Below are 26,132 nucleotides of genomic sequence, written 5' to 3' on the forward strand. Positions count from 1 at the left end.
TACTTATGTCACAAATTATTTGATTATCTAAATCACACATCACAGTATAATTATGAGCCCACGAGCATGTAAATATTAAGTCAAACTGAGAATGTGATAGTAAAAAAGTGGAATACTGGTTTTTTCATTTTGTGGCAATATGGTTATAATGTAAAGAAATACATGTAAAGTAGGTTCGTGACGTTTAGTTTTCTGGTCACTGAGCGGTGGACACGTTGCCATTATTCAAGCATTCGACGGCAGAACATTATCAATGCCTACGAATGCATTGCAGTGTGTCTATGTAGCTTAGTGGCAGAATCTGTTGCCCTATAACTCAATATAAAATATTTGCAGAACTACAAAATCAGTCTATTAGAATACTCTTATCACATTTAACCCATACATAATATACAATTAAATTAAAAACTAGTTTATTATAATCAATCCTAGTTTTGATATTTACTAAACCAATTTTCTTTATGGTGTATTTCAACAGTGAGTAATATTTATTTTTAATTAATCAATGCTGATTGATAAATAATTATTTATATGCTGAGCTGTTATTTTGGAGTAATAATTTGACTAATTCATGTTGATTATTTCTATTTTAATCAAATTTCTAATAAATACAAAAAAAGTTAGGAATCTTAAATAGGTACTTGAAAAAGAAATGAAAGCCAAAAACCCTGTGCTGTTTTATCTTAAATTGTATAAATGGTTTTGCTGAGTAATACTCAGCTTTATAAATGTTGTTGAGAATAAATTTATCAAAGTTGATTTACTTTTTAGAACATGTATAAATGGTAGTTAGAATTGTTTTCATGCTATAGTAGGGGCCCTGAAAATCTTAAAACAACATTTTATGATGTATTTCAACAGTGAGTAATATTTATTAATTCATCATTATTGATTTATTAATAGTTATAATTATAAATATTCTCAGCAATTAATTTGAAGTGAGTATAATTTTGTTAATTCATGTTTATTTTAAATTTTCTCTCTCTCTCTGCCTTTTGCCCCTTATGATAGACTTACAAGTTTAAGTTTGAATTGTCAAAAAAATTTCACTTCTATAATTTGTACTAAGCTACATGCACTTTTTTTTTAAATAATGGTTTTTCTCAGGCAAATAATGTTACCAAATTATTGAATATACACACAACAAAAACCAATAATAATAAAATGATAGACACCTAATGTTTCTTATAATGTTTCAAAGTATATTTTGTTATTAAGGGCAATATAAATTTTAATTTCATAAAAAGTATTAGTTCAGTATTGTTTATAAACTAATCTGATCTGTAACTGATGTATATATGGCATGTTGAGGGAGTGCTGCACTCATTGGTTGGTGGGGCCAACCGCTGGCTTCATAACTGAGAATGAAAGTAGTCTTGCAGTCTTTATCGGTACCTACTTAAGCATTAGCAGTGGACAGACATATCACGCATCAGTGGCATTAATCTTGGCTTATGGCTTATGCCAATGATTACCAAACCATGGCCCACAAGCCATTATTAGCCCAATAAGGCTTGGCACTGCTGCCTGCTACACTAATATAAAATCATTACTCAAAAAACTAATGTCAAATTATATCTCATACATTGTAAAATTTCAATTTATAAATTACACTTTTTAATCTCTGTAGATAAGAATAATTTTATTTAATAAATGCTCAGTTGCTTGCAATTATATTCTACCACAGCAAAAATGACAAAATCATATTAAGTCATCTTTATTTTTCTATAGATTCTTACAAGTCCATTTTAAGTTCAAAAATTCAAAATGGTTCTTCAGAACAAGTGCAAGAGTTCTGAAGCTCATTTTTCTTCTTGCCAACACATGACCAAGCATGTTTTATGTATGAATCACAAATGATTTTAATGTTTTCCTCGACCAAGTTATTAAGAGAGTCATATAATTTTGGAACTGTGAAAAATTCACTAATGAACTAAATTTGTATGACATGTTTTCTTAAAGATTGCCAAACATTATTATTCTATTACATTGTGGACCACTTAATACTAAATTTTGAGCTTCATGTAGGATTGTGGTGCCTATATCATTCCGGACTCTGCAATTCACTGTCATAGTAACTTGATTATTCATCATCATTCTGTACTGCTGATTTCGCTACGTCAACTGGGATAGCGGGAGCAGAGGATCACAATGTTGTATATATGAAATTAATATTGTTGACCAGAGGTCACAACATGTTCTGGACAAATGCAAAACACTTTGTTTTCTATGTTGTAGCACAAAATATTGGCAGTTACTACGGTTATCTAACTTCATAAATTGTCATTCCACGAGTTAAATATTGACAAAAAGAAAATATCAGGCATCTGAAAAACTATGTTAATTCAGCAATATAAAGACCATAAATGATAATCAACAATAAATGCCAGTTAAACTAAATCAGGATGATCAGTTTCTAAGTTGGTTTCAATTCAATACATAGCCAGTAGATCAGAATCATCTAAGGTAGAAAACAGTTTATTTTCAACTCATTGTCACTCACTATTTAATGTTCATAAAACTATTACTTAATTGTACACGAAAAAAGTAGCTTCTTTAAAGAAAATAAAGGATGAAAAGGTTGTTGCAAATATTTATTCCCATATTTTTTTATTTTATTTAAGTACACAAATTTTCCAAAATACCAAAAACTAATTTTATTTCCAAGTGAATTCCCAAAAAAATAGTCCAGCAAAAAGTATTGAAATAATATATAAATTACAAACAAAAAAAGTTTTAAATTACTAATCTTTTTTATCTTTACATGAAAGCACATTTTCATTACTGAAATAAGAGTCTGACAAGAACCACTGAGACTAGAAATATTTTGAACTTCTTTTTAATGCTAACTAAATAGTTTTCAGTGGCTTTCAAACTTAACAAAACCTTAACTAACCCCTTAAGACCACCATATGTCCCATGAAGGTAGATAATCTTTCACCATAAATATTATGGATTCAAACTGAATTTTATGTGTACATTTACAATTCTTCATGCTCAAATGACCGTAAAATATTGAGCCTTTGTTGCATTCCTTCCCTCTTCTCTTCACTTATTTTACTTTTTGTCAGTTTCTCAAGACGTTTTAATTCGTTTCCTACAAAATCATTACCTTTCTCAAGTACTCGATGCATAGTTTTTACATACATTTCTGCTGCCTTCTTCTCCCTTTCATTAGAAATTTTAGACATTAACTTTTCTCCTTTCTGCCAAAGAGATTTTCTTTGATCATCATTGGCTGTCATGAACTGTAAAGCCAAGTTATCAAACTCATCAAGACACCCCGGGAGCCTTATGCGAATACCACTTTTAGAATGGATGAATTTCTTCAAATTATCCTCTGTAAAATCTGAATCTGTAAAAGTGTATGGATCTTTGCCAGCAACGAAGAGTTTAACAACAGGAAAATCATCCTTCTTCACATTGTACCGTGTAGCAAGATCTGTATTTTCCTTCTCGCCATAATCTTTCACTCCAACTTCGGCAAACAGAAGATCTGAAATGGTACTTGCTGATTCAGCTACTTTAGCAAACTCGTCATGTTTAGCCCCATAAGGATATGCAACATCAAATTTTACAATAGCTGCCTTGAATTTTGGTACAACCTGAAACAATACACAATTTAGTTAGTAATTCACGTAATGTTATCAATAGATAATCTTACAAAATCTGTCTAAAAACAGATAAATAAACTTTTCTTCATACAGTAAAATACACTATAACCCATAATTTAAAAACTTTCACTTCAAGAAAAAAAAACTAAATTAAGAAACAAAGCATTCTGGTCAATATATATCACATTAATGCAAAAAAAAATTGTGCCGCCCATAATAAAAAATTATCTTTGCAAGTGATGATTCTAGAAAATCACTATTAAATTAATTTTTGGCTGTTTTTGTTTTACGGCAGGTTATAGGTAATTTTACACTTTTAATTAAAAATAGAAAACTCAGTTGTTATAAGCAGTAGAACTGTAATTAAATCATTGTTAGCATTGTTAGAGCAGTGTTTTTATAACTATTTTGTTGTAGAAAAAGAAAATTAAATTCTTATCCAGAAAGTGTAAGAAAATTTTAAAAAATTATGTTCACCAATATTTGTATTATTGACAAATTTCAAAGCTTCAAAGCATTTTTGGATTTTTACAGTACATACCTTACTGTGAATGATATATCATGGTCAAATGTGCCAAAATAACAAATTCAACTACAGAAACACATTGCAGCATAGAAAAAAAAAACATTCAGCAAGTAAAAGATATTTAAATGCATTTGAGATAAGTTAAATGACACAGTAAAAGAGTACACTGAGCTTCCAGAGCTCTACTGTTAATTTTTTTTCGACAAGTAAGCGATATTTAAATGCATTTGAGATAAGTTAAATGACACAGAAAAAGAGTACACTGAGCTTCAAGAGCTGTTACTGTTAATTTTTTTAACAGTGACAAAAATTTTAAATTTTAAATTTTTTTTATCAATAGTAAAAATATTTTTGGGTATTTGGCAGAGTCTAGTGGACAGATTAAGAATTAGTAATCAGGATGTCTAAAAAAATACCTAGTGAACCAATGTAAGGACTTTTTCAGATTTTTTTAATAAAATTTTCTTACAACTTTCATTCATCACATGGTCATTTTTCATATATAATAAAAAAATCAACATAATACATATATATTATTTGCAAAATGCTGATTTTTATGTATGAAATTTAAAACCTTTTCAGAGGTAATTCAAACATTATTTAAGTGGGCAGTCTCAAACTAATAATATTTTGTGTGGTAATATTAACTGGATTGAGGCATCAAAAAACCAAATGAAAGCTGGAAAAAGGCTGCTGGAATATAAAAGTTTTGTGACTTCCAACACAGTTACTGTTTATTTGGAAACTTTCATGAACAGACCTTCAGTAAAGTTACTTTTTCGCTACTTTCATGACCTGTAGACACTCTGGTAATGGGAATGATAGCTGAGCAGTTGGCAGACAACCACAGTCACTGTTATGTCCGCTAAAAATTACTAAACATAGAGACATTACTGCTCTTTAAAAACATACTAAATGAAGCCATAACAATTATTACTTTCTCTAAGTCTTGACTTATTAAGACAAGGCTGTTCAAAATTTAGTGTGAAGACATACCTAGGGAATCTTCACAATTGCATGTTTGCTTACTTGCTTCACACAGAAGAAATAATGAAATAAAATACTATCATTTTATGGCTCACCTACATTCAAGTGCAAAATAAAGAGTTGACAAATTTTTCACAAATAAATGTGTTCAGTTAAAAAATTGTTGTGGGCTAATTCAGTACTTTTCAAGTTTTTTCCCCCCATATAAATGAGTTAAGGCCAGACTTAAATTGATTTAACAAACACACAGCAAGTGCACAACACAGAAAACATACAAATCTACAGCACACACACACACACACAACAGCATCGTTAAATTACTGTGTTTTATCGCATAATCGCCGCACCGTTATTTTAGGGCTTCAAAATTTGGATAAAAAAAAAATCTTGCATAAATGTCACATGATGTTTTGACAGTATAAAAGATTTATTTTAAATTTTAAATCTAATATTCATTTGGATATTACTGCTTACTTATTTAGTTAACAGAAATACAAAGGTGTCTGATGTGTAAATTTTCTTTTAAAGACATTTTCAAATGTTTTAACCTTTATCTGTTCATCTTCGTCACCACTGTGTACCGCGTATAAAATTGTAGCCATGTCATTCATGTTTGGTAATGTTAATTTCTGTATAGAGGATGTGCACGTTGTCGAATATTGATATTGATAGCTCGCCGATTGCATGCAAACCGCACGCTCTGTGTATTGCAGAGTTAACTACATTTGATAGCCCGCACTCTTTCATGGTGAGTACTATGATAAGAGTTATTTGTTAATTCCGGCTCATGTTCGGGTCACGGTTTTCATTTTTTCTATTTAAAGTTCAACAAAATGTTTTTGTTGCATGACTTACTAATTTAAATTGTTTGCATACTTTTGTATACTCTACTTTTTAAATAAACGTACTTTCCATGAAAAGGTTTTCATTGTATCAATAACTTTACCTAACAAAAAAATGCTTTTTTTGCATAAAAATTTAACCCCTAATTTTTTAACTTTATTTTAGTATAAAATGTGTAACAATTATGCAAGGAAACACTGTATTCATGCATCTGTTGGCATTGCAAGTACCTACTGAAAAAATTGTTAACATATTTGTGTTGTCTTTGTTATTATGGTTCTATATATGAGACTTGAAGTAATAAAATTTAAATTGTGTAAATTTCTTGACTCACCCCTAAGTGCATACATACACTTGTTTTTTGCGACAAGTTTGGAAAATTGTTACAGAATTGGTATTTTCTCCAATACCCTCAAATTATATGCACCACTTAATTATTTTAATAACCACTGATACTAACAACATAAGGTTTTCATTTTTTTTTAAAGCATTTAGCAAATTATTTTTCACTTTCCATTATTTTCATTCTATCATAATATTGTCCAAACAATTGTGAACTGTGAAAGTGCACTGGAATGATAGCATATTGCCTAACTTTGTGCACACCCATCAATTTTGTGCTCTATTTCTGTGTGCATTTGCTTTGCTCCACTGTAGCAATAACCACAGCAACTTGTGCTCTACTTTCAATGCATTTACTAGTTATAGTGCTAAATAAATTTTAGCCTGGCATTCACAAGAAGAATATTACTCAAAGATACCAGAAATTGTGTTGGATGATATTTACAAACACCTATGATGTTTAAACTATCCCTCTGAGTAATATTTCCTATCCAAGTGTAAAGTAACATACAAAGTATGTATTACAGCAAGGTCCATCCATTTATTGCTACATTGTAACCAAGATAACAAATATTAAATTCTCAAAAACATGTAACACTCAAACATTAGTTTTTCTTAAAAAATCTGTCCTGTATTTTAGCTAAGTAAAAAAAAATTTAACTATTAATAGGTATAGCAAAATGATTAAAAATTGTTTTCCAATTTTTCACAACGTAAGTGTTAACCTGAATTATATATCTAAAATATAGCTAGCTCTTCATTACAAAACAGGTTGTCATCAGACTATGCAAAACAAAACAATCCCAATATTCTTACCAGAACCCTATACATAAAACAAATTCTCAAGTTACAAGTGAATCGTCAGTTGCATTTCATTAAAGAAAACTGTAGCTTACAAGCAAACACCTGTAAATAGTACTTATCTTCTATAAGCATTCAGAGTTTGTTATGTCATATTACAAGTTGATAGGTTGGGAACACTTTGCAGTATTTTAATTCTGATCAGTAATTACATTTCTGGTAAATATAAATTATGAATGCTGTGTTTACCGACCAGATGAAGAATTTAAAAATGCTAAGGTAAGAAGGGAAAAGAATTTCAGGGGAAGAATAACTATTAACTTTGTTATATATAATGAACTAGATTAAAACCTATGGCTTTGCTCGTGCACTTTCAGAGTATTACTAAAATCTTAACTATGAAAGAAAAGCATGTTATTAATTCTAAACATTTTTACTAAATAAATAATTAATAAATATATCAGGTGCATAAAATATTTATTTCATAACAAAACCTTTTAAGAATGATCTATACTAATATTATAAAGAGGAAAGATTTGTTTGTTTGTATGTATTGAATAGGCTCCGAAACTACTGGACTGATTTGAAAAATTATTTTTCCATTAGAAGCCGACATTATCCCTGATGAACATAGGCTACTTTTTACCGCGTTATTTATTAACCACATTATTTAAGCAACATATTTTATTTTTTCTATCCCTGATCAACATACGCTACTTTTTACTGCGTTATTTATTAACCACATTATTTAAGCAACATATTTTAATTTATCTATCTTTGTAATTCAGTAACTAGCAACTGTCCGTCGTCGTCGTCGTGTCTCTCATGACGCTCGCGTTCCCACCACCGCCTGCCTCTGCTCCCGCGCCCCGCCCACACCCCGCTCGGCTAGCTAGGGAGCATTACTGCGGGGCGGAGTCAATGTCACAAAATAAAGTGCCGCGCGACTCACTCGCGCGGTCGGCTCCCTACGCAGCGGTTGTATGCGATTTCGTATATTTTTCCTTGAAAATATTTTGAATTTTTTATAATTTTTCAATTACCACTTCATATACAGGCTAATTCCTGTTCAACACTTTGTCTGTTTTTGTTGTGTAAGTGCGCACGCATGACACAATTTATTTAAATATAAAAGATAGACAGAGATAGAGTGATTATATATAGAGTGAGATAGAGAGAGACAGATAAGTTTAGATAGAGCAAGGTATAGAGAATGAAATGGGTTAGATAAAGAGATATAAGATGTATAGAGTTATATAGAGATTTATATATAGAAGAGATAGAGATAGTGTGAGGTATATATGTAGATATAAAGAGATAAGGTTAGTGCACCGGTACTCGTCACTGCTCCAATGGTCGTCACTAGCAACTTCAAATGTAAATAATAGAGAAGTAGCTCAATATATCGCCAACTTAAATATTGACAAAAATTTGGTCGACTTTCTAGCTGAAATTACCACAATAGTTTTCTGAACAAACCCTATTTTCAATCAAAAAAAGTCCGTGCATCAAAAGTTCGTAGAGCAGTGAAGATAAATAGGGGAATTCCTATACTAAAACACTAAGGAGGTAAGTGCACATTTTTACTTCTAATTCTGTAATTTTTCATGTTTATTCGTGATGTTTTGTGCTGAATGTGTTGGTTAAATTTTCTTGAAGAGGTGAAAGTATTTATTTAAAAAAATTCGTTTTCTTTGTATGATTTAGTAAGGGTGACGAAAACTGGATCAATAAAAACCTTGTATTGCTAGTGTTCGTCATACGTGACGAACACTAGTACATTTAAAATTTTATTTAAAGTTGTGCTAAGTTACACCCTAGAGTTCTTAAATAATATTGGTTCTTTGTTGTTGATAGGCAAAGTACATTATTATGATCAGATCCAGTAGTCGTCACCTATTACTTTACTTTATTGATTGCAGAAATTGTGTAGGCATTGTTGTTAACATCAGACCTGCCAACATTCAAATTTAAAAAATCATGAGGTCCTCGATAAAAATTTTCAGGCCCATAAATACAGGTTAGATATAAAAAACAACAAATGAGAATCTTTAAATTTAAGTGACATACCTGTACATATGTTACATGGTCTCTGCTTCAAAATTTATTTCAACAAATTATAGGTTGCAGATTTAATTTAGTTGAACATAATTTAGCGCTGTCGTGTAGTGATCATGCAGAGCCGTAACTAAAAAAGATGTAAAATTACGTTTCTGCTCGTGTAACACTATTATCACTGTTCACAGCAAAATTAATTTTTTTATTGGAAGCAATACACTTCACGTGTTAGTTGTTTTTTTTTTTGCGACATGTTTCACAATGTCTCCTCTTCCACTATGCGAGATAGAAAAATCAGCACGGCACACGCTACAAAACGCAAAATTGCTTCCTTTACGTGACTCGAGTATTGATGGAAACTCGTTTCTGTAAGCTTTCGTAAAACTTGTTTTGTAACTTTTACAAACAAAATCTTGGGGCCCCGAAAAATCGTGAGGAAACACTATTTTGGCGTGAGGGCGTGAGATGGACCTTAAAATCGTGAGCCTCACACCAAAATCGTGAGAGTTGGCAGGTCTGTAACATTAATTTAGGGGTCATTCGATATATATTTTAACATTAATAAGTAAATTAAACATTATAATGTGTCTCGTTCTTTAATTACAGGGCAAAATGCCAAAACGGAAAATACTGTTGTATGAAGAGTCAGCCATGGAAGCTGCTCTTAAAGATGTAGCGAATGGTATGAGTATAAAACGAGCAGCGGAAAAAAATAGTGTGCCAAGAAACACATTGTCCGATAAACACAAAGGCAAATCGCCCTTGGGTAGGAAGATGGGCCCCCCCGATTCATTTTTAAATTTTACTTCTAATACCGTATAACATGCTATGTTATGTTGCAGCAACGAATCGAGTCATATTGCGTACGTGTACAGTATGACGTCGCGTAAATAATAATAAATAGAATATAAACAATTAACAAAATTTGATAATTAAACAGTTTTTGTTAACCAAGAAACAATTAAATCTCATTAGAGCGGCTTTATTATATTATCTCTTTTAAGATAAGAACAAAAAACGTGAAAATACGCGATAGTGAAAAACAAAAACACACATAAGGTAAGTGCACCGGTACTCGTCACTGCTCCAATGGTCGTCACTAGCAACTTCAAATGTAAATAATAGAGAAGTAGCTCAATATATCGCCAACTTAAATATTGACAAAAATTTGGTCGACGTTCTAGCTGAAATTACCACAATAGTTTTCGGAACAAACACTATTTTCAATCAAAAAAAGTCCGTGCATCAAAAGTTCGTAGAGCAGTGAAGATAAATAGGTGAATTCCTACACTAAAACACTAAGGACGTAAGTGCACATTTTTACTTCTAATTCCGTAATTTTTCATGTTTATTCGTAATGTTTTGTGCTGAATGTGTTAGTTAAATGTTCTTGAAGAGGTGAAAGTGTTTATTTAAAAGAAATCGTTTTCTTTGTATGATTTAGTTAGGGTGACGAAAACTGGATCAATAAAAACTTTGTATTGCTAGTGTTCGTCATACCTGACGAGCACTGGTACATTTAATATTTTATTTAAAGTTGTGCTAAGTTACACCCTAGAGTTCTTAAATAATATTGGTTCTTTGTTGTTGATAGACAAAGTACATTATTATGATCAGATCCAGTAGTCGTCACCTATGACGACTTCCGATGCATGTGTATGACGACTTCTGGGTCGGAAATTACTTTACTTTATTGATTGCAGAAATTGTGTAGGCATTGTTGTTTACATTAATTTAGGGGTCATTCGATATATATTTTGACATTAATAAGTAAATTAAACATTGTAATGTGTCTCGTTCTTTAATTACAGGGCAAAATGCCAAAACGGAAAATACTGTTGTATGAAGAGTCAGCCATGGAAGCTGCTCTTAAAGATGTAGCGAATGGTATGAGTATAAAACGAGCAGCGGAAAAAAATAGTGTGCCAAGAAACACATTGTCCGATAAACACAAAGGCAAATCGCATTTGGGTAGGAAGATGGGCCATGATTCATTTTTAAATTTTACTTCTGATACCGCATAACATGCTATGTTATGTTGCAGCAACGAATCGAGTCGTATTGCGTACTCGTACAGTATGACGTCGCGTAAATAATAATAAATAGAATATAAACAATAAACAATATTTGATAATTAAACAGTTTTTGTTAACCAAGAAACAATTAAATCTCATTAGAGCGGCTTTATTATATGTCTTTTAAGATAAGAACAACAAAAACGTGAAAATACGCGATAGTGAAAAACAAAAACAAACATATTTCTAATTTGTAAAAAAATACTTTGTTACGTTGTTTCTGTTCCAATCTCAAACTTTGTCTACACACACAATACCTTTAATAAACAGTAAAAAAACTTAGACAAGGAATTTCCAAATTATACTTTACTTAATAAACAAACATCGTTCTTTGTAACGTAAATTCATCGAATATGCGCGCGCATGCGTAAAATATATGAGAAATGCGAGTAACAAAATGCAGCCGTGTGTAACGTTTCGTTACTCGTTACTAGACTGCGCACCCGTTACTCAGTAACGAATACATACGGTTTGCTACAGCTCTATATATTTTCATGTTAGTTAGAGGTGTAAAAGTAACGAAAAAAAGTGTACCCGTATGTATTCGTTACTATAACAATTAGTACTCGTTACTTTCGTATCGTTACTCGTTACTTCTGATACTGCATAACATGCTATGTTAGGTAACAGCAACGAATCGAGTCGTATTTCGTACGCTTACAGTATGACGTCGCGTAAATAATAATAAATCGAATATAAACAATTAAAAATATTTGATAATTAACAGCTTTTGTTAACCAAGAAACAATTAAATCTCATTAGAGCGGCTTTATTATAATATCTCTTTTGAGATAAGAACAAAAAACGTGAAAATACGCGATAATGAAAAACAAAAACATACATATTTATAATTTGTAAAAAATACTTTCTTACGTTGTTTCTGTTCCAATCTCAAACTTTGTCTACATACACAATACCTTTAATAAACAGTAAAAAACTTGGACGACGAATTTCCAAATTATACTTTTCTTAATAAACAAACATCGTTCTTTGTAACGAATAAGCGCGCACATGCGTAAAACATACATAAAATGCGAGTAACGAAATGCATTTGTGTGTAACGTTTCGTTACTAGTTACTAGATGCCACACCCGTTACTCAGTAACGAATACATACGGTTTGCTACAGCTCTAATGTTAGTTGTGTTGTCCCTCTTTGTTCCGTGAGTGCTGTAAGTAAATTCAAAATTTAATGAGGATTATTCATTATATTACTAAACGATCTTTATGAATTGCCATTTTGAGGTTTAAAATATAGTACCCAATAAAATTTGAAGCCCAAATAGTACAATACTATCATTCTGGATCCATGAATTAAAACTAATGAAGCAGAAATCGCACATGACGACTACTGGCACAAACATGTGACGAACACTGGCAAACACAAAAATTTGCATGACGACTACTGGCTCGAAATCACACTTTTTTCAAAATTATAAATCTACAAAAATAATTTGTTTTTATCGAAGAGTGTTGGATAGCATTGTAGAGTAAAGTTTGAGGTTAAAAACAAACATGTTGGGGCAGTAATATACCTACGAGGTTATGTACACAATTTTTTTTTTCTAAAACTCTTCTTAGCATGACGACTACTGGTACATTTACCTTATTTCTAATTTGTGAAAAAATACTTTGTTACGTTGTTTCTGTTCCAATCTCAAACTTTGTCTACACACATAATACCTTTAATAAACAGTAAAAAAACTTGGACGAGGAATTTCCAAATTATACTTTACTTAATAAACAAACATTGTTCTTTGTAACGTAAATTCATCGAATATGCGCGCATGCGTAAAACATACGAAAAATGCGAGTAACAAAATGCAGCCGTGTGTAAAGTTTCGTTACTCGTTACTAGACGGCGCACACGTTACTCAGTACGGAATACATACGGTTTGCTACAGCTCTATAATATTTTCATGTTAGTTGTGCTGTCCCTCTCTGTTCCGTGAGTGCTGTAAGTAAATTCAAAATTTAATGAGGATTATTCATTATATTACTAAACGATCTTTATGAATTGCCATTTTGATGTTTAAAATATAGTACCAAATAAAATTTGAAGCCCAAATAGTACAATACTATCATTCTGGATCCATGAATTAAAACTAATGCAGCCGAAATCGCACATGAAGACTACTGGCACAAACATGTGACGAACACTGGCAAACATGAAAATTTGCATGATGACTACTGGCTCGAAATCACACTTTTTTCAAAATTATAAATCTACAAAAATAATTTGTTTTTATCGAAGAGTGTTGGATAGCATTGTAGAATAAAGTTTGAGGTTAAAAAAAAACATGTAGGGGCAGTAATATACCTATGAGGTTATGTACACAATTTTTTTTTTCTAAAACTCTTCTTAGCATGACGACTACTGGTACATTTACCTTAAATATATGTTTAGAGAGATGGATAGATGATTTGTACATGTGTAACTACTTCAAACATATTACAAAACAAAACTGCTTGAGGCATTGCAATGCATGCCGAGCATTAGCTATATAATGGAATCTTTTCAATATTAGTAATCTCTTATTTTTCAGCTTTTTTCTATAGTGCTTTATAGAGTCTAGATTACATACAGACCACCAATCTATATATATATATATATATATATACACACACACACACACACACACACACACACATATGTAAATAATTATACACTAGCAGACACACACACATGTAAATAATTATACACTGGCAGAACAACATGTCGGAATTTGAAAGTGATATAAATTATTTTGCACACTTGACATTCAAATTAAGAAGACAATTTACTAACTACATCTGATTTCTAAAAAGGTCCCCTTCACCCTGTGTTCAGCCCGGGCAATGCCGGGTACTACAGCTATTATTTTCTAAAGTGGATATGTGTATGCCTTTTTAATTTTTTAAGTATAGATAAAGTATCTGATTTCAAAACTTCAGTTTTAGCATTCTAGTATATATTTTACCTTGATGAAATGACACTTAGCTCATTTTCATTTCATGAGATGGACAATTTTAAAAATTGTTAGACACGCGCGACACACCTATTTTATTTGCCACGCAAATTCAATTTTGCATCTGCCCGCACGCAAGCCTTCATTCATCACTCTGCTGTTTACCCTCATTCCCCTTCCACCCCCATTATTTTGTGAGTTCCCCTTCTCCTCTCTGGTTAGTCATGCACATTAGGGACATTCTATGCATTATAAGGGCTGTCACTGGTCTTCTTGTTCTTATTCGTCTGGGTTCTGTTCAAGTACTTACTTATTTTCAGTTAGGCTTATCCACGTCTTACTCAAGTGAGATAGTTGAGACTTAGCTGCTGAATTTTCCCATTTGTGCGACAAGAACAACATTCAGCATGGTTCGTAATTTACTTAAATTCTCTTATTGTTTTGCCATGATTTCAGGTGTTGCTCTCGTTTGTCGGTCAGGTCTGTTAAACATTTCCTTATTTTGTAATTTTTAATGCAACTTATGGTTTATTTCGGCTTATTTAACGCTGCAGTTGTCATTTTCTTGGTCTGCCTTACAGCATTGTATAATTTTATTACTATTGGTCTGCCTTACAGCATTGTGTAATTTTATTACTATTGAAGTTCGTAACCCCCCAACTTATAATACATTTTGTAAACTCAGTAAATGTTAGCCTTTCTTTGCTTTCCAGCTCACGATTTAGCATCATGTAATTAGGGATGTTTTTGAGCATTTTGATGGTAACTTTTGACTGTCCACCCACTTTGACTTGCATTCGTTTGTGCTTGGCCCACTGTAAATTGAGCAACCACTGATTTTCGCGCGCATAAACTCCAGCCTTCTGTACTCAGGGTTTGAGTACTATATATGTTAATTATTTCATGTTTAATATGTAATCTTAAAATATGTGCGCTTCGTAATGTTTATAAGTTTTATATTTAAATTTTTATGACTGTCTCTTATTGTGCTGTTTTTGCACGATCATTTACCTAGTTGTGTAAACTATAAATTAAAGTGCTATTTCAGTAGTAGTTGTGTTCGAATTGATCCCTGTTTAAGATACTGTGTGTTGCTACGTGCTACCTGCAAATGATTACTGTCTTTTCTAATGGAAATTTACATAATATTTTTCATGATGGTCTTTGCATGCATCTTTCATTATTGATGTTTTATATAATATTTTATATGCATTTATGACACGCTATTTACTCCATCAAAAACATTGCTATAAATATAACCCATATGTCTAGTTATGATTCATGTTAAAGATGTGTTTCCTATTTCTTGTTTATTATGATTGAGCAAATGAGGATTACTCCAAAATATGCATTATTTGAAAAGAATAAACTATAAGAGTATATACCCATAATGAATTCTGTTGCCTTGTCATTATTGAAATGGAAATCTAAGCTCACCATCCTCTGTGTCACTGATCCAGCTCAGATCTTTGTTATTTGTTTTTCAACACATATATTCGTGTATCATGGGGTCCAGTTCGAGCCCCAAGACAGCACACATTTTAACTATGTTTACACCATTATTTACACTAAGACTTTAATTTACTATGGTTAAAGCTACACTTAGAATAATTGAATAATTTCACTTTATTACAAATACCTCCCATTACATAAAGTTATTTGATACAATTGCATCTTTATTTGAAATAAAAAAGATAGATATCAAACTTATTATCCAACGTATTAGTTGAGTCTTAGTTTGCTTAGTACAATAGTCATAATTTTTAAAAATAATATTAACCCCCATTACAACTTAAATGATGATATTTTGGAGAACATCGAATAAGAGAAGTTAGCTCAAAGTATTTTCATATAGGTGTTATTTCCAATTTCTTAAATTATGTTTGATTTGTCAGAAGATTTTTTTTTTAATTTTAAAACCATATTTGCAATATTTCACCTTCAAAAGGTATAACTTCGGCAAATTGTAAAAAGAGTTGGTAGATATTGCATGTTTATAAATCATACCACATAACTTGCATTCTGGTAGATTAGGTTCAGAGATAAGACTTTTATAATAAAAAAAAATTTACAAGTTATATTTGCTCAGTTTCTTACCTTCATTTCAATTTGCTTGGCTAAATGATTTATTACTACAAAACTAACGAACCCCGTTTCACTGCTTTCAGCATTGAATATCAAAAAATGGTAAAAGTATTCAACGTCAACAAATTATTTACACTATTTACGCTAACATTCTTATATCCAGCTTTGTTTGCTATGAAGATGATAATTTTTTATGATAAACCAAACATTACACTTTTTTCACAACCTTAAAAGAGGAAATAAGAAAAAATTTTAAAAATTGAATTTTTCTCTCTTTATGCTTAGTGTTCATTCTAAATTTCTAACCTTGAGAGCTAGTATGTAGATTTCAAAATTTGAATTTCTTTTAACCTCAAACTTAATCTTTTACCGCCCTTAGTGGCGGAATTGTGAAAATAAGTCAAAATAATAATTTTATAGATTATTATTTTTACTATTAATTTGTCTTAATTAGTTTCAGAGATAAATTTTTTTTTTTACATAAATTAAGACTTACCCCATTTTCAGCCGTATAAAAAGATGTATTTAAATAAAAGAAAAACAATAAGCAATACATAACACTTTTTTTTTCCTGCCAACTTCTTATTTTAAATGAATATGAAGTGTAATTCTTGGTTTTGAAAACACACCTACACCTTTTACCAGCCCTAAGGTTTTAATTTCTCAAACTAGTAAACTTGTCGGTACTTTTAGTATGTTTATTATTGGTACCTAACCAAAATAACTTATTATGCATAATTTATTTCAGAAATGTAATAGTTTTGGTACAATTATTTTTTATCATGCTTGATTAAATTGGAATTAAAATTTTTTTCTTTTAAAACCACATTCACCACTTTTCCCACCTCTCAGTGCTGGAATTTCACAAAATGATAAAATTGTAATTTGTTTTTGTGTGTTTTTTATTGGTCCCTTGTATCTTTTGTTACTCTTGGTTAGCATACGAGAAATAATTAATCATCTTTAAACCATATTTACATCTTTTTCACACCTTAGGGGTTGAATTTCACAAAATGGAAAAATTGGTGGTTAGTAGTTTTTTTAAATTTATTATTTATACCAAAAACACCTTTAATGCATAATTTTATTTTGGGATATAAATATTAATCTTAAAACCATATTTATCTTTTTCACCTCTTAGGGTTAGCATTTTGGAAGATATAAAAATTGTTATTTTATGTTTCCTATGTTTATTATTAGAACCCAATACCATTTAATACAATTTATTAAATTTGGATATATAATTATTAATTTTAAAAATATACATCCTGTTCACCCCTTAGGAGTTACATTTCGCAAAATATAAAAATTGTGGTTGGTAATTTTTGTATGTTTATTATTGGTACCCAATATACTTTGCTACCTTTACTAATTCTGAGATGTAATTACTATGTAATCTTAAAAACATACCTACCCTTTGAGTAAGAAAGTCAGAAAAATAATAATAGTTATTGGTATTTTTTTTGTATGTTAATTGTTGGTACCCAATATTTAATTCAAAGATATTTAATTATTAATCTTAAAAGCATATTTACAATTTTTTCACCATTTAAGGGTAGAATTTAGCAAAATATAATAATTGTGGCTGGGAGTTTTCTTATGTTCTTTATTGGTACCTAATTTGTTAAATTTGGAGATATAGTTATTAATCTTGAAAACACACCTTTTCCCTTTTTCACCCCCTTAAAAGTTGAATTTGGCAAAATATAAAATTTTTGGCTGTTTGTCTTCGTATTTGTATTATTGGTTCCCAATATCATTTACCATTCTTAGTTAAATTCTGAAATATAATTATTAATCTTAAAAATAAACCCTTTTTTTCACACCTTAAAGGTTAAAATCTGCAAAATATATATATATTTTTTCATATTTGTATGTTTTTTATTGGTACCCAATATAATTTATTACACTTAATTTAATTAGATGATATAATTATTCATCTTCAAAACATACTTACTCCTTTTTCACCCCATAAGGTTGATTTTTGCAAAATTTATAATTTTTAGTTGGATGTTTTCGTATGTTAATTATTGGTACAGAAAATCTCATATTTAGCTTGATCAGTTTCAGAGATATAATTAATTATCTTAAAAACATATTTACCTCTTTTTCACCCACTTAGAGACGGAATTCTAAAATAATAGAGAGCCTAGTTTTTAAGTTGACCAAAGACCTTTATAATAAAAATAGTTCACCAAAATCTGTCACATAGTTTTAGAGTGATGCTCAAACAAACACACACACACACACACAAAGTAAATTTATAAAACTATATTTTTAAGTTCTTGATCATTTAATAGCCATTTCCAATAGTTTTTTTTTATAATTTCATCCAATGTACAGACTTTTTGCCTCTAACAGTTTTATTATTAGTATAGATTCTGTGAATATTTCAGGATGAGATCACTTTAAGTGAAGAAAATTTAAAAAGAAATTTGTTACATTTTACAGCACCCAACTAATAGAAAAAAAGGGCATTACATCCAGAGCAGCAGTTGGTAGTGCACTTCATTGGTTAGGAAAGGAGGGCAGCTCTATGCTGTAGGCAACACAAAGGTATTCCTACAGTAAATCTCCTCCTGTATTCCTAACCCTAGCACTAATAAAATAACATTTTTTCACTTGTCATATTTTTTTCTTAGTATCTACACAAATAATTTCAATATTTTATTTTTGCAGCACATCACTTTTTAGCTTCTTTGTCACTTGCATACTCATGGAAATTATAAACGTAGCAACTTTTACAATGGTGAAAATAATTTTATGAAAAACATTCTAATGCACTTTTAACTTGTAAGCTTGTGAAATTTTAACTTTAAGTGTTTATGAAACAGACCCTAGAATCTATTATTTATGTTAAAATTAATCTTTTTTATTTTTCAACAACACAATAAATAGGTAATTCTTGCTCAAGTATAGGATATCTACAAATATAACATTTTTCTGGAATTTAAATAAAAATTTTCTACAAGCTTTATTTACCTAAGTGTTTTAAAATAAATATGTAAATATAACCAAAATTAAACATGGGCAAATTTAATATTAAATATTTTATTACTTTGCAGGAAAGTAAGAGATTTAAGAGGCCGTGTCAGTAAATGTTTATTTCCAATATTCTGCTCTAGAAGTTCTCTCTTTTAACAGTGAGATTTAGTGGCTTTTTCAACCGAAGGAACTGTAGCCGCAGCGCGTGATAAAGCTACTATACCCTTATCACAGGATTAGTGGGAAGGTTGACAGCTCGAGTTTACTCGACGAAAAATGTATCTGGTTCCTCGACAATCTGAGAGGATGACAATCTGACCGGCGGCTCACTAGGAAATTGCAGATGCAGGGATTCAGAATCAAGAAACCTCACTTTAACAAATGTAGTATGAGTCGTATCTAAAACTAAAACTAAAAATTTTAATACTTTAAACGTATCGGAATACAATTAATCTTCAAACATGTGGTAATTATTCTTTATCTGGATGTAATAGTCCGTGAAAAATAATGTTAGTTGACATTAAAAAGTATACGAAATTCATCATGTAACGTTTTAAAAGGATAATAACATAAATGCATATGCTTAGATATTGCATATGCATCACACACAATCTAAATACAATCTCACTTAAGTCAGACTACCTAATTTTTTACAATGCACCATCATACAGTTTAACAGAGGTAGGTGAACCTCTTATCGACGTTGTTTCAAAGAATTTAAATTTACAAATATTACTATTTATCTTAATACGATATGTAGCCTACCTTTATGAATACGAACATACAAAAAAAATATTGAATTTATCACATTACACAAGACTAAAACACTAACAAAACTTAATTTTATACATTGCTGTAGCATATTAGAAGACGAAATAACTCACAAGACTAACATTAAGAGGGCTGCATTACAAATTTACTTTACAGAGAAGAAAATATCCTTTCAGGATATTTCATTACCTCATTGATTACATAATACTGCCGTTGATGTGATCGTAGATATAAAGTATTTAAAAAATATATTCCATTATGTTTATGTAAATATTTTGAAAACGTTATTGCTTAAAGATGCTCATTATTTAAATAATAACGAATCTTTTACTTTTATGTACTGAACAAACAAAATACTTATAAGTTAATAAGAATAAGCTTAGTTGAGTAACATCTTCAATTTGTATTGAATTCAATGTACATATCGAAAATCATGTACAATGAATGCAACAGATTGAATTCAATAAATATTTGATCTTGTGAAACGGCCATAATATTGATGTAGAATAATTATAGATGCTCACATGCATCGTGAGAGTCCGTATAAAGCCTATTACAATTCTATAAGTATACATTAAAATGCTTTTAAAATATACATGTGTAATATAATTAAAACTTGTTTAAGTAAGATCATCACAAAAAAAATGAAAATCCTTCAACAGTAAGTGATGTTTTATAAGATTTTAACAAAACACATCTTACAATAAGAGAATACTAATCATACCACATAATTCAACACAAAATATACATTCCAGTAGGCGCTACGTAAAAACAACTTCTATTTTTATGCTGATTACTCTGCATTGTTTTATATATATATCATTATTTCTAACTTTTAATATTCTCTACACATTAACTGAAATTACTTATTTACAGAGTCTTAGCTAATGTTGGTCTGTACCACATACAGTTCGTACGATATCTCTACGCAAAACACATACAGTTCATTATTAATAATATCAATTATATTTCATGAACATAATGAAATTAGTATAGGCCCTAGGTTGTTCACTGTTAATTGAGTACTTCTGAAGTATTTTCATTGTGAGTTAACATACATACCAAATGCCATTCCTCCAGTAAAGTTACAAAGAAGACAACAAGATAATATAAATATGTATGTAGTACCATATTTTAAACTCCTATTAAATTAATAATAACTCAATCTCTATTCTGGACTATTAAGTAATAATTTTTATTACTGTTATTTATAACTTAAATAAAATGACAACTAACAAATTAGTAAAAAATAGAATTACGTGCGATATAGTGTGACATTTGTACTTGGACGGCAAACGAATATAATAAAATGTCTATGACAATGTTAACTTTACTCATTATTATGGAAAGAAACAAAATGGGCAGATAAGCATATTCTACGCTGACATTTAAAAATGCTCAATTCAAAATGAACATTCCCTAGCAAGAAAATTTATTTTATATCACCACAAAAAATCAAACTGCGGCGTCATTTTCCCGATGACAAACAAAAAAGTTGTATGGTCGCGAATAATACATTCGTATAGCGTCACATCAGCGGAATATTCCCTTGGCATAAATGTGTGAAGTCTGTGGCACTTATGGAGAAGTAAACCTTCGCTCGAACACAAAAACAAATGAACGAACAGCTTTTTTTTTTTTGATAAGATGTGCAATCGGAGACCCCTGGGGTGGTTGAAGAGTGTCAGGTCCGTCGCCAGACCAGATAGTAAAAGCTCAGGGGCTGAGGATAGAAAAGGCATATCTCCAAATTATTAAGTATAAATGTTGTCATGTAATTGTTAAAGACTTGATTACACCCAGGTTTATAAACCCATCATGATCATGAAGACACTGATCGGAAGGTAATGTGCAATACATTTCAATGGCGTTTTCAGTTTTTGCTAAATAATTATAAATATAAGCAAAATTTCAATGTATCTGGACAAATCAAAATATTGATAATATTATTTTCATCACAGAAATAATATATGATATGATAACTAAATTTGAAAAAAGCGGTTATGTTAAATGTATTGTATACTTTCAGTAGGCAAAATTTCCGGCCCCTACCTCTTATAGACTTTGAGAAAAACTGCCTTTTAAAATAACATTGATATAGATAGGAGCGCAAATTTGTGACACGGCCTCTTAAGAGGCCGTGTCAGTAAATGTTTATTTCCAATATTCTGCTCTAGAAGTTCTCTCTTTTAACAGTGAGATTTAGTGGCTTTTTCAACCGAAGGAACTGTAGCCGCAGCGCGTGATAAAGCTACTATACCCTTATCACAGGATTAGTGGGAAGGTTGACAGCTCGAGTTTACTCGACGAAAAATGTATCTGGTTCCTCGACAATCTGAGAGGATGACAATCTGACCGGCGGCTCACTAGGAAATTGCGGATGCAGGGATTCAGAATCAAGAAACCTCACTTATACAACTATGGTATGAGTCGAATCTAAAAATTTTAATACTTTAAACGTATCGGAATACAATTAATCTTCAAACATGTGGTAATTATTCTTTATCTGGATGTAATAGTCCGTGATAAATAATGTTAGTTGACATTAAAAAGTATACGAAATTCATCATGTAACGTTTTAAAAGGATAATAACATAAATGCATATGCTTAGATATTGCATATGCATCACACACAATCTAAATACAATCTCACTTAAGTCAGACTACCTAATTTTTTACAATGCACCATCATACAGTTTAACAGAGGTAGGTGAACCTCTTATCGACGTTGTTTCAAAGAATTTAAATTTACAAATATTATACTATTTATCTTAATACGATATGTAGCCTACCTTTATGAATACGAACTTACAAAAAAATTATTGAATTTATCACATTACACTTTAACATTACACAAGACTAAAACACTAACAAAACTTAATTTTATACATTGCTGTAGCATATTAGAAGACGAAATAACTCACAAGACTAACATTAAGAGGGCTGCATTACAAATTTACTTTACAGAGAAGAAAATATCCTTTCAAGATATTTCATTACCTCATTCATTACATAATACTGCCGTTGATGTGATCGTAGATATAAAGTATTTAAAAAATATATTCCATTATGTTCATGTAAATATTTTGAAAACGTTATTGCTTAAAGATGCTCATTATTTAAATAATAACGAATCTTTTACTTTTATGTACTGAACAAACAAAATACTTATAAGTTAATAAGAATAAGCTTAGTTGAGTAACATCTTCAATTTGTATTGAATTCAATGTACATATCGAAAATCATGTACAATGAATGCAACAGATTGAATTCAATAAATATTTGATCTTGTGAAACGGCCATAATATTGATGTAGATTAGGGACCGGAAAAATTCGCGGTTTCGACGGCCTTCAGGATAGACTGCACATTCCCCTGTACACTCGGGCAAATAACGGCAGTTCATTTGCTGCTGACTTGTTAGTCGTCTCAGCTTGTTTGTCTGTGATTCGATCCTTCTTTGGTTGGTGTTTTATAATTGGTTGAGATTCGTCCAGATGAACAGTAAGCCAATAGCAAAATCATCTAAAAGGTATATGTATTTGACTTCTAGCCTATCGCCGAATGAATCCGCGAATTTTTCCGGTCTCTATTAATTTAGATGCTCACATGCATCGTGAGAGTCCGTATAAAGCCTATTACAATTCTATAAGTATACATTAAAATGCTTTTAAAATATACATGTGTAATATAATTAAAACTTGTTTAAGTAAGATCATCACAAAAAAAATGAAAATCCTTCAACAGTAAGTGATGTTTTATAAGATTTTAACAAAACACACTTACAATAAGAGAATACTAATCATACCACATAATTCAACACAAAATATACATTCCAGTAGGCGCTACGTAAAAACAACTTATATTTTTATGCTGATAACTCTGCATTGTTTTATATATATCATTATTTCTAACTTTTAATATTCTCTACACATTAACTGAAATTACTTATTTACAGAGTCTTGGCTAATGTTGGTCTGTACCACATACAGTTCGTACGATATCTCTACGCAAAACACATACAGTTCATTATTAGTAATATCAATTATATTTCATGAACATAATGAAATTAGTATAGGCCCTAGGTTGTTCACTGTTAATTGAGTACTTCTGAAGTATTTTCATTGTGAGTTAACATACATACCAAATGCCATTCCTCCAGTAAAGTTACAAAGAAGACAACAAGATAATATAAATATGTATGTAGTACCATATTTTAAACCCCTATTAAATGAATAATAACTCAATCTCTATTCTGGACTATTAAGTAATAATTTTTATTAATGTTATTTATAACTTAAATAAAATGACAACTAACAAATTAGTAAAAAAATATAATTACGTGCGATATAGTGTGACATTTGTACTTGGACGGCAAACGAATATAATAAAATGTCTATGACACTGTTAACTTTACTCATTATTATGGAAAGAAACAAAATGGGCAGATAAGCATATTCTACGCTGACATTTAAAAATGCTCAATTTAAAATGAACATTCCAAGAAAATTTATTTTATATCACCACAAAAAATCAAACTGCGGCATCATTTTCCCGATGACAAACAAAAAAGTTGTATGGTCGCGAATAATACATTCGTATGGCCTCACATCAGCGGAATATTCCCTTGGCATAAATGTGTGAATTCTGTGGCACTAATGGAGAAGTAAACCTTCGCTCGAACACAAAAACAAATGAACGAACATCTTTTTTTTTTTGATAAGATGTGTAATCGGAGACCCCTGGGGTGGTTGAAGAGTGTCAGGTCGGTCGCCAGACCAGATAGTAAAAGCTCAGGGGCTGAGGATAGAAAAGGCATATCTCCAAATTATTAAGTATAAATGTTGTCATGTAATAGTTAAAGACTTGATTACACCCAGGTTTATAAACCCATCATGATCATGAAGACACTGATCGGAAGGTAATATGCAATACATTTCAATGGCGTTTTCAGTTTTTGCTAAATAATTATAAATATAAGCAAAATTTCAATGTATCTGGACAAATCAAAATATTGATAATATTATTTTCATCACAGAAATAATATATGATATGATAAATAAATTTGAAAAAAGCGGTTATGTTAAATGTATTGTATACTTTCAGTAGGCAAAATTTCCGGCCCCTACCTCTTATAGACTTTGAGAAAAACTGCCTTTTAAAATAACATTGATATAGATAGGAGCGCAAATTTGTGACACGGCCTCTTAAGATGGCAAGCTAAAACATTTCTAGAGATAATTTCCATGTGATTTGAGTGGACTGCTGGAAATAAAAGTTTTGTAAATTCCAGCACAACTTCTATTTATTTAGGAACATTATTTTCTAACTTTCATTACCAGTAGACACCTGTAATTTCTGCTGTTTATAAATAGCAAACATACTTAATATCCATCCAAAAGAAAATTTTACACTGTGACAATGTTCTAACAAGAGAATAGCACACCTGGAGAAAAAGTTTGAGGAAAACTGAATTAGGCAACACCTACTTATGCAGCATAATCTTTAAGCTACAAACTTGAGGCCTACCATCTGTGAGACAATTGTCAATGATTTAATGCCAATTGCTGTTTAAAATCCATTTATGACCACCGAATCGGCACCCAAGTGGTTGAAGATTTAATTTTAATAATTTGACAGGCCATTTTCTTAAGCCCATCTCTGCATAGCAATGAAAACCATATCAATATCAATTATCCCTTTCCCAAGCTTGGAATTTCTACAGTTGTACAGTGACCATTGAAAAATGATTACTACACGGCTCTACTTTCAAACTAAATAATTACATTTTTTTTTAATCCTCAGATTAATTAAGTAGCCAGAAGTAACTAACAGTAACAAAATGTAATAACAAGTTAAGCCTACAATAAATATACCTAATCTACTATCTATGTAATTTACTATCACTAAATAAATGCAAGTGTAATATACAGTAAGTCCTCGGTTTACGTCGGGGTTACGTTCCTGAAAACCGCGACGTAAATAGAAACGACGCAAAATGAGCCATGTTTCATGCCACCGGCCGGCCACGGCCCAAGGTCGGCCGGAAGCGCTGGCATACAGACGTGACAACGGGCAATTTTATTAGCAAATGACAAC

The 26,132-nt window shown here is 30.8% G+C and overlaps 1 protein-coding gene across 1 annotated transcript in view; it reads right to left on the minus strand.

Annotated features, from left to right (window-relative positions):
* Nucleotides 1-2,581: 2,581 nt before the first annotated feature.
* The window catches only part of LOC134529348 (endoplasmic reticulum resident protein 29), a 35,178-nt gene continuing 11,627 nt past the window's right edge, over nucleotides 2,582-26,132 (minus strand). Inside the window, exon 2 of the mRNA XM_063363312.1 lies at nucleotides 2,582-3,605. Coding sequence (XP_063219382.1) covers nucleotides 2,982-3,605 — 624 coding nt within the window. The 3' untranslated portion in view covers nucleotides 2,582-2,981. The remainder of the gene's footprint in view (nucleotides 3,606-26,132) is intronic.

Source organism: Bacillus rossius, chromosome 2 (assembly GCF_032445375.1).
Source record: "Bacillus rossius redtenbacheri isolate Brsri chromosome 2, Brsri_v3, whole genome shotgun sequence".
Taxonomy (NCBI): Eukaryota; Metazoa; Arthropoda; class Insecta; order Phasmatodea; family Bacillidae; genus Bacillus; species Bacillus rossius.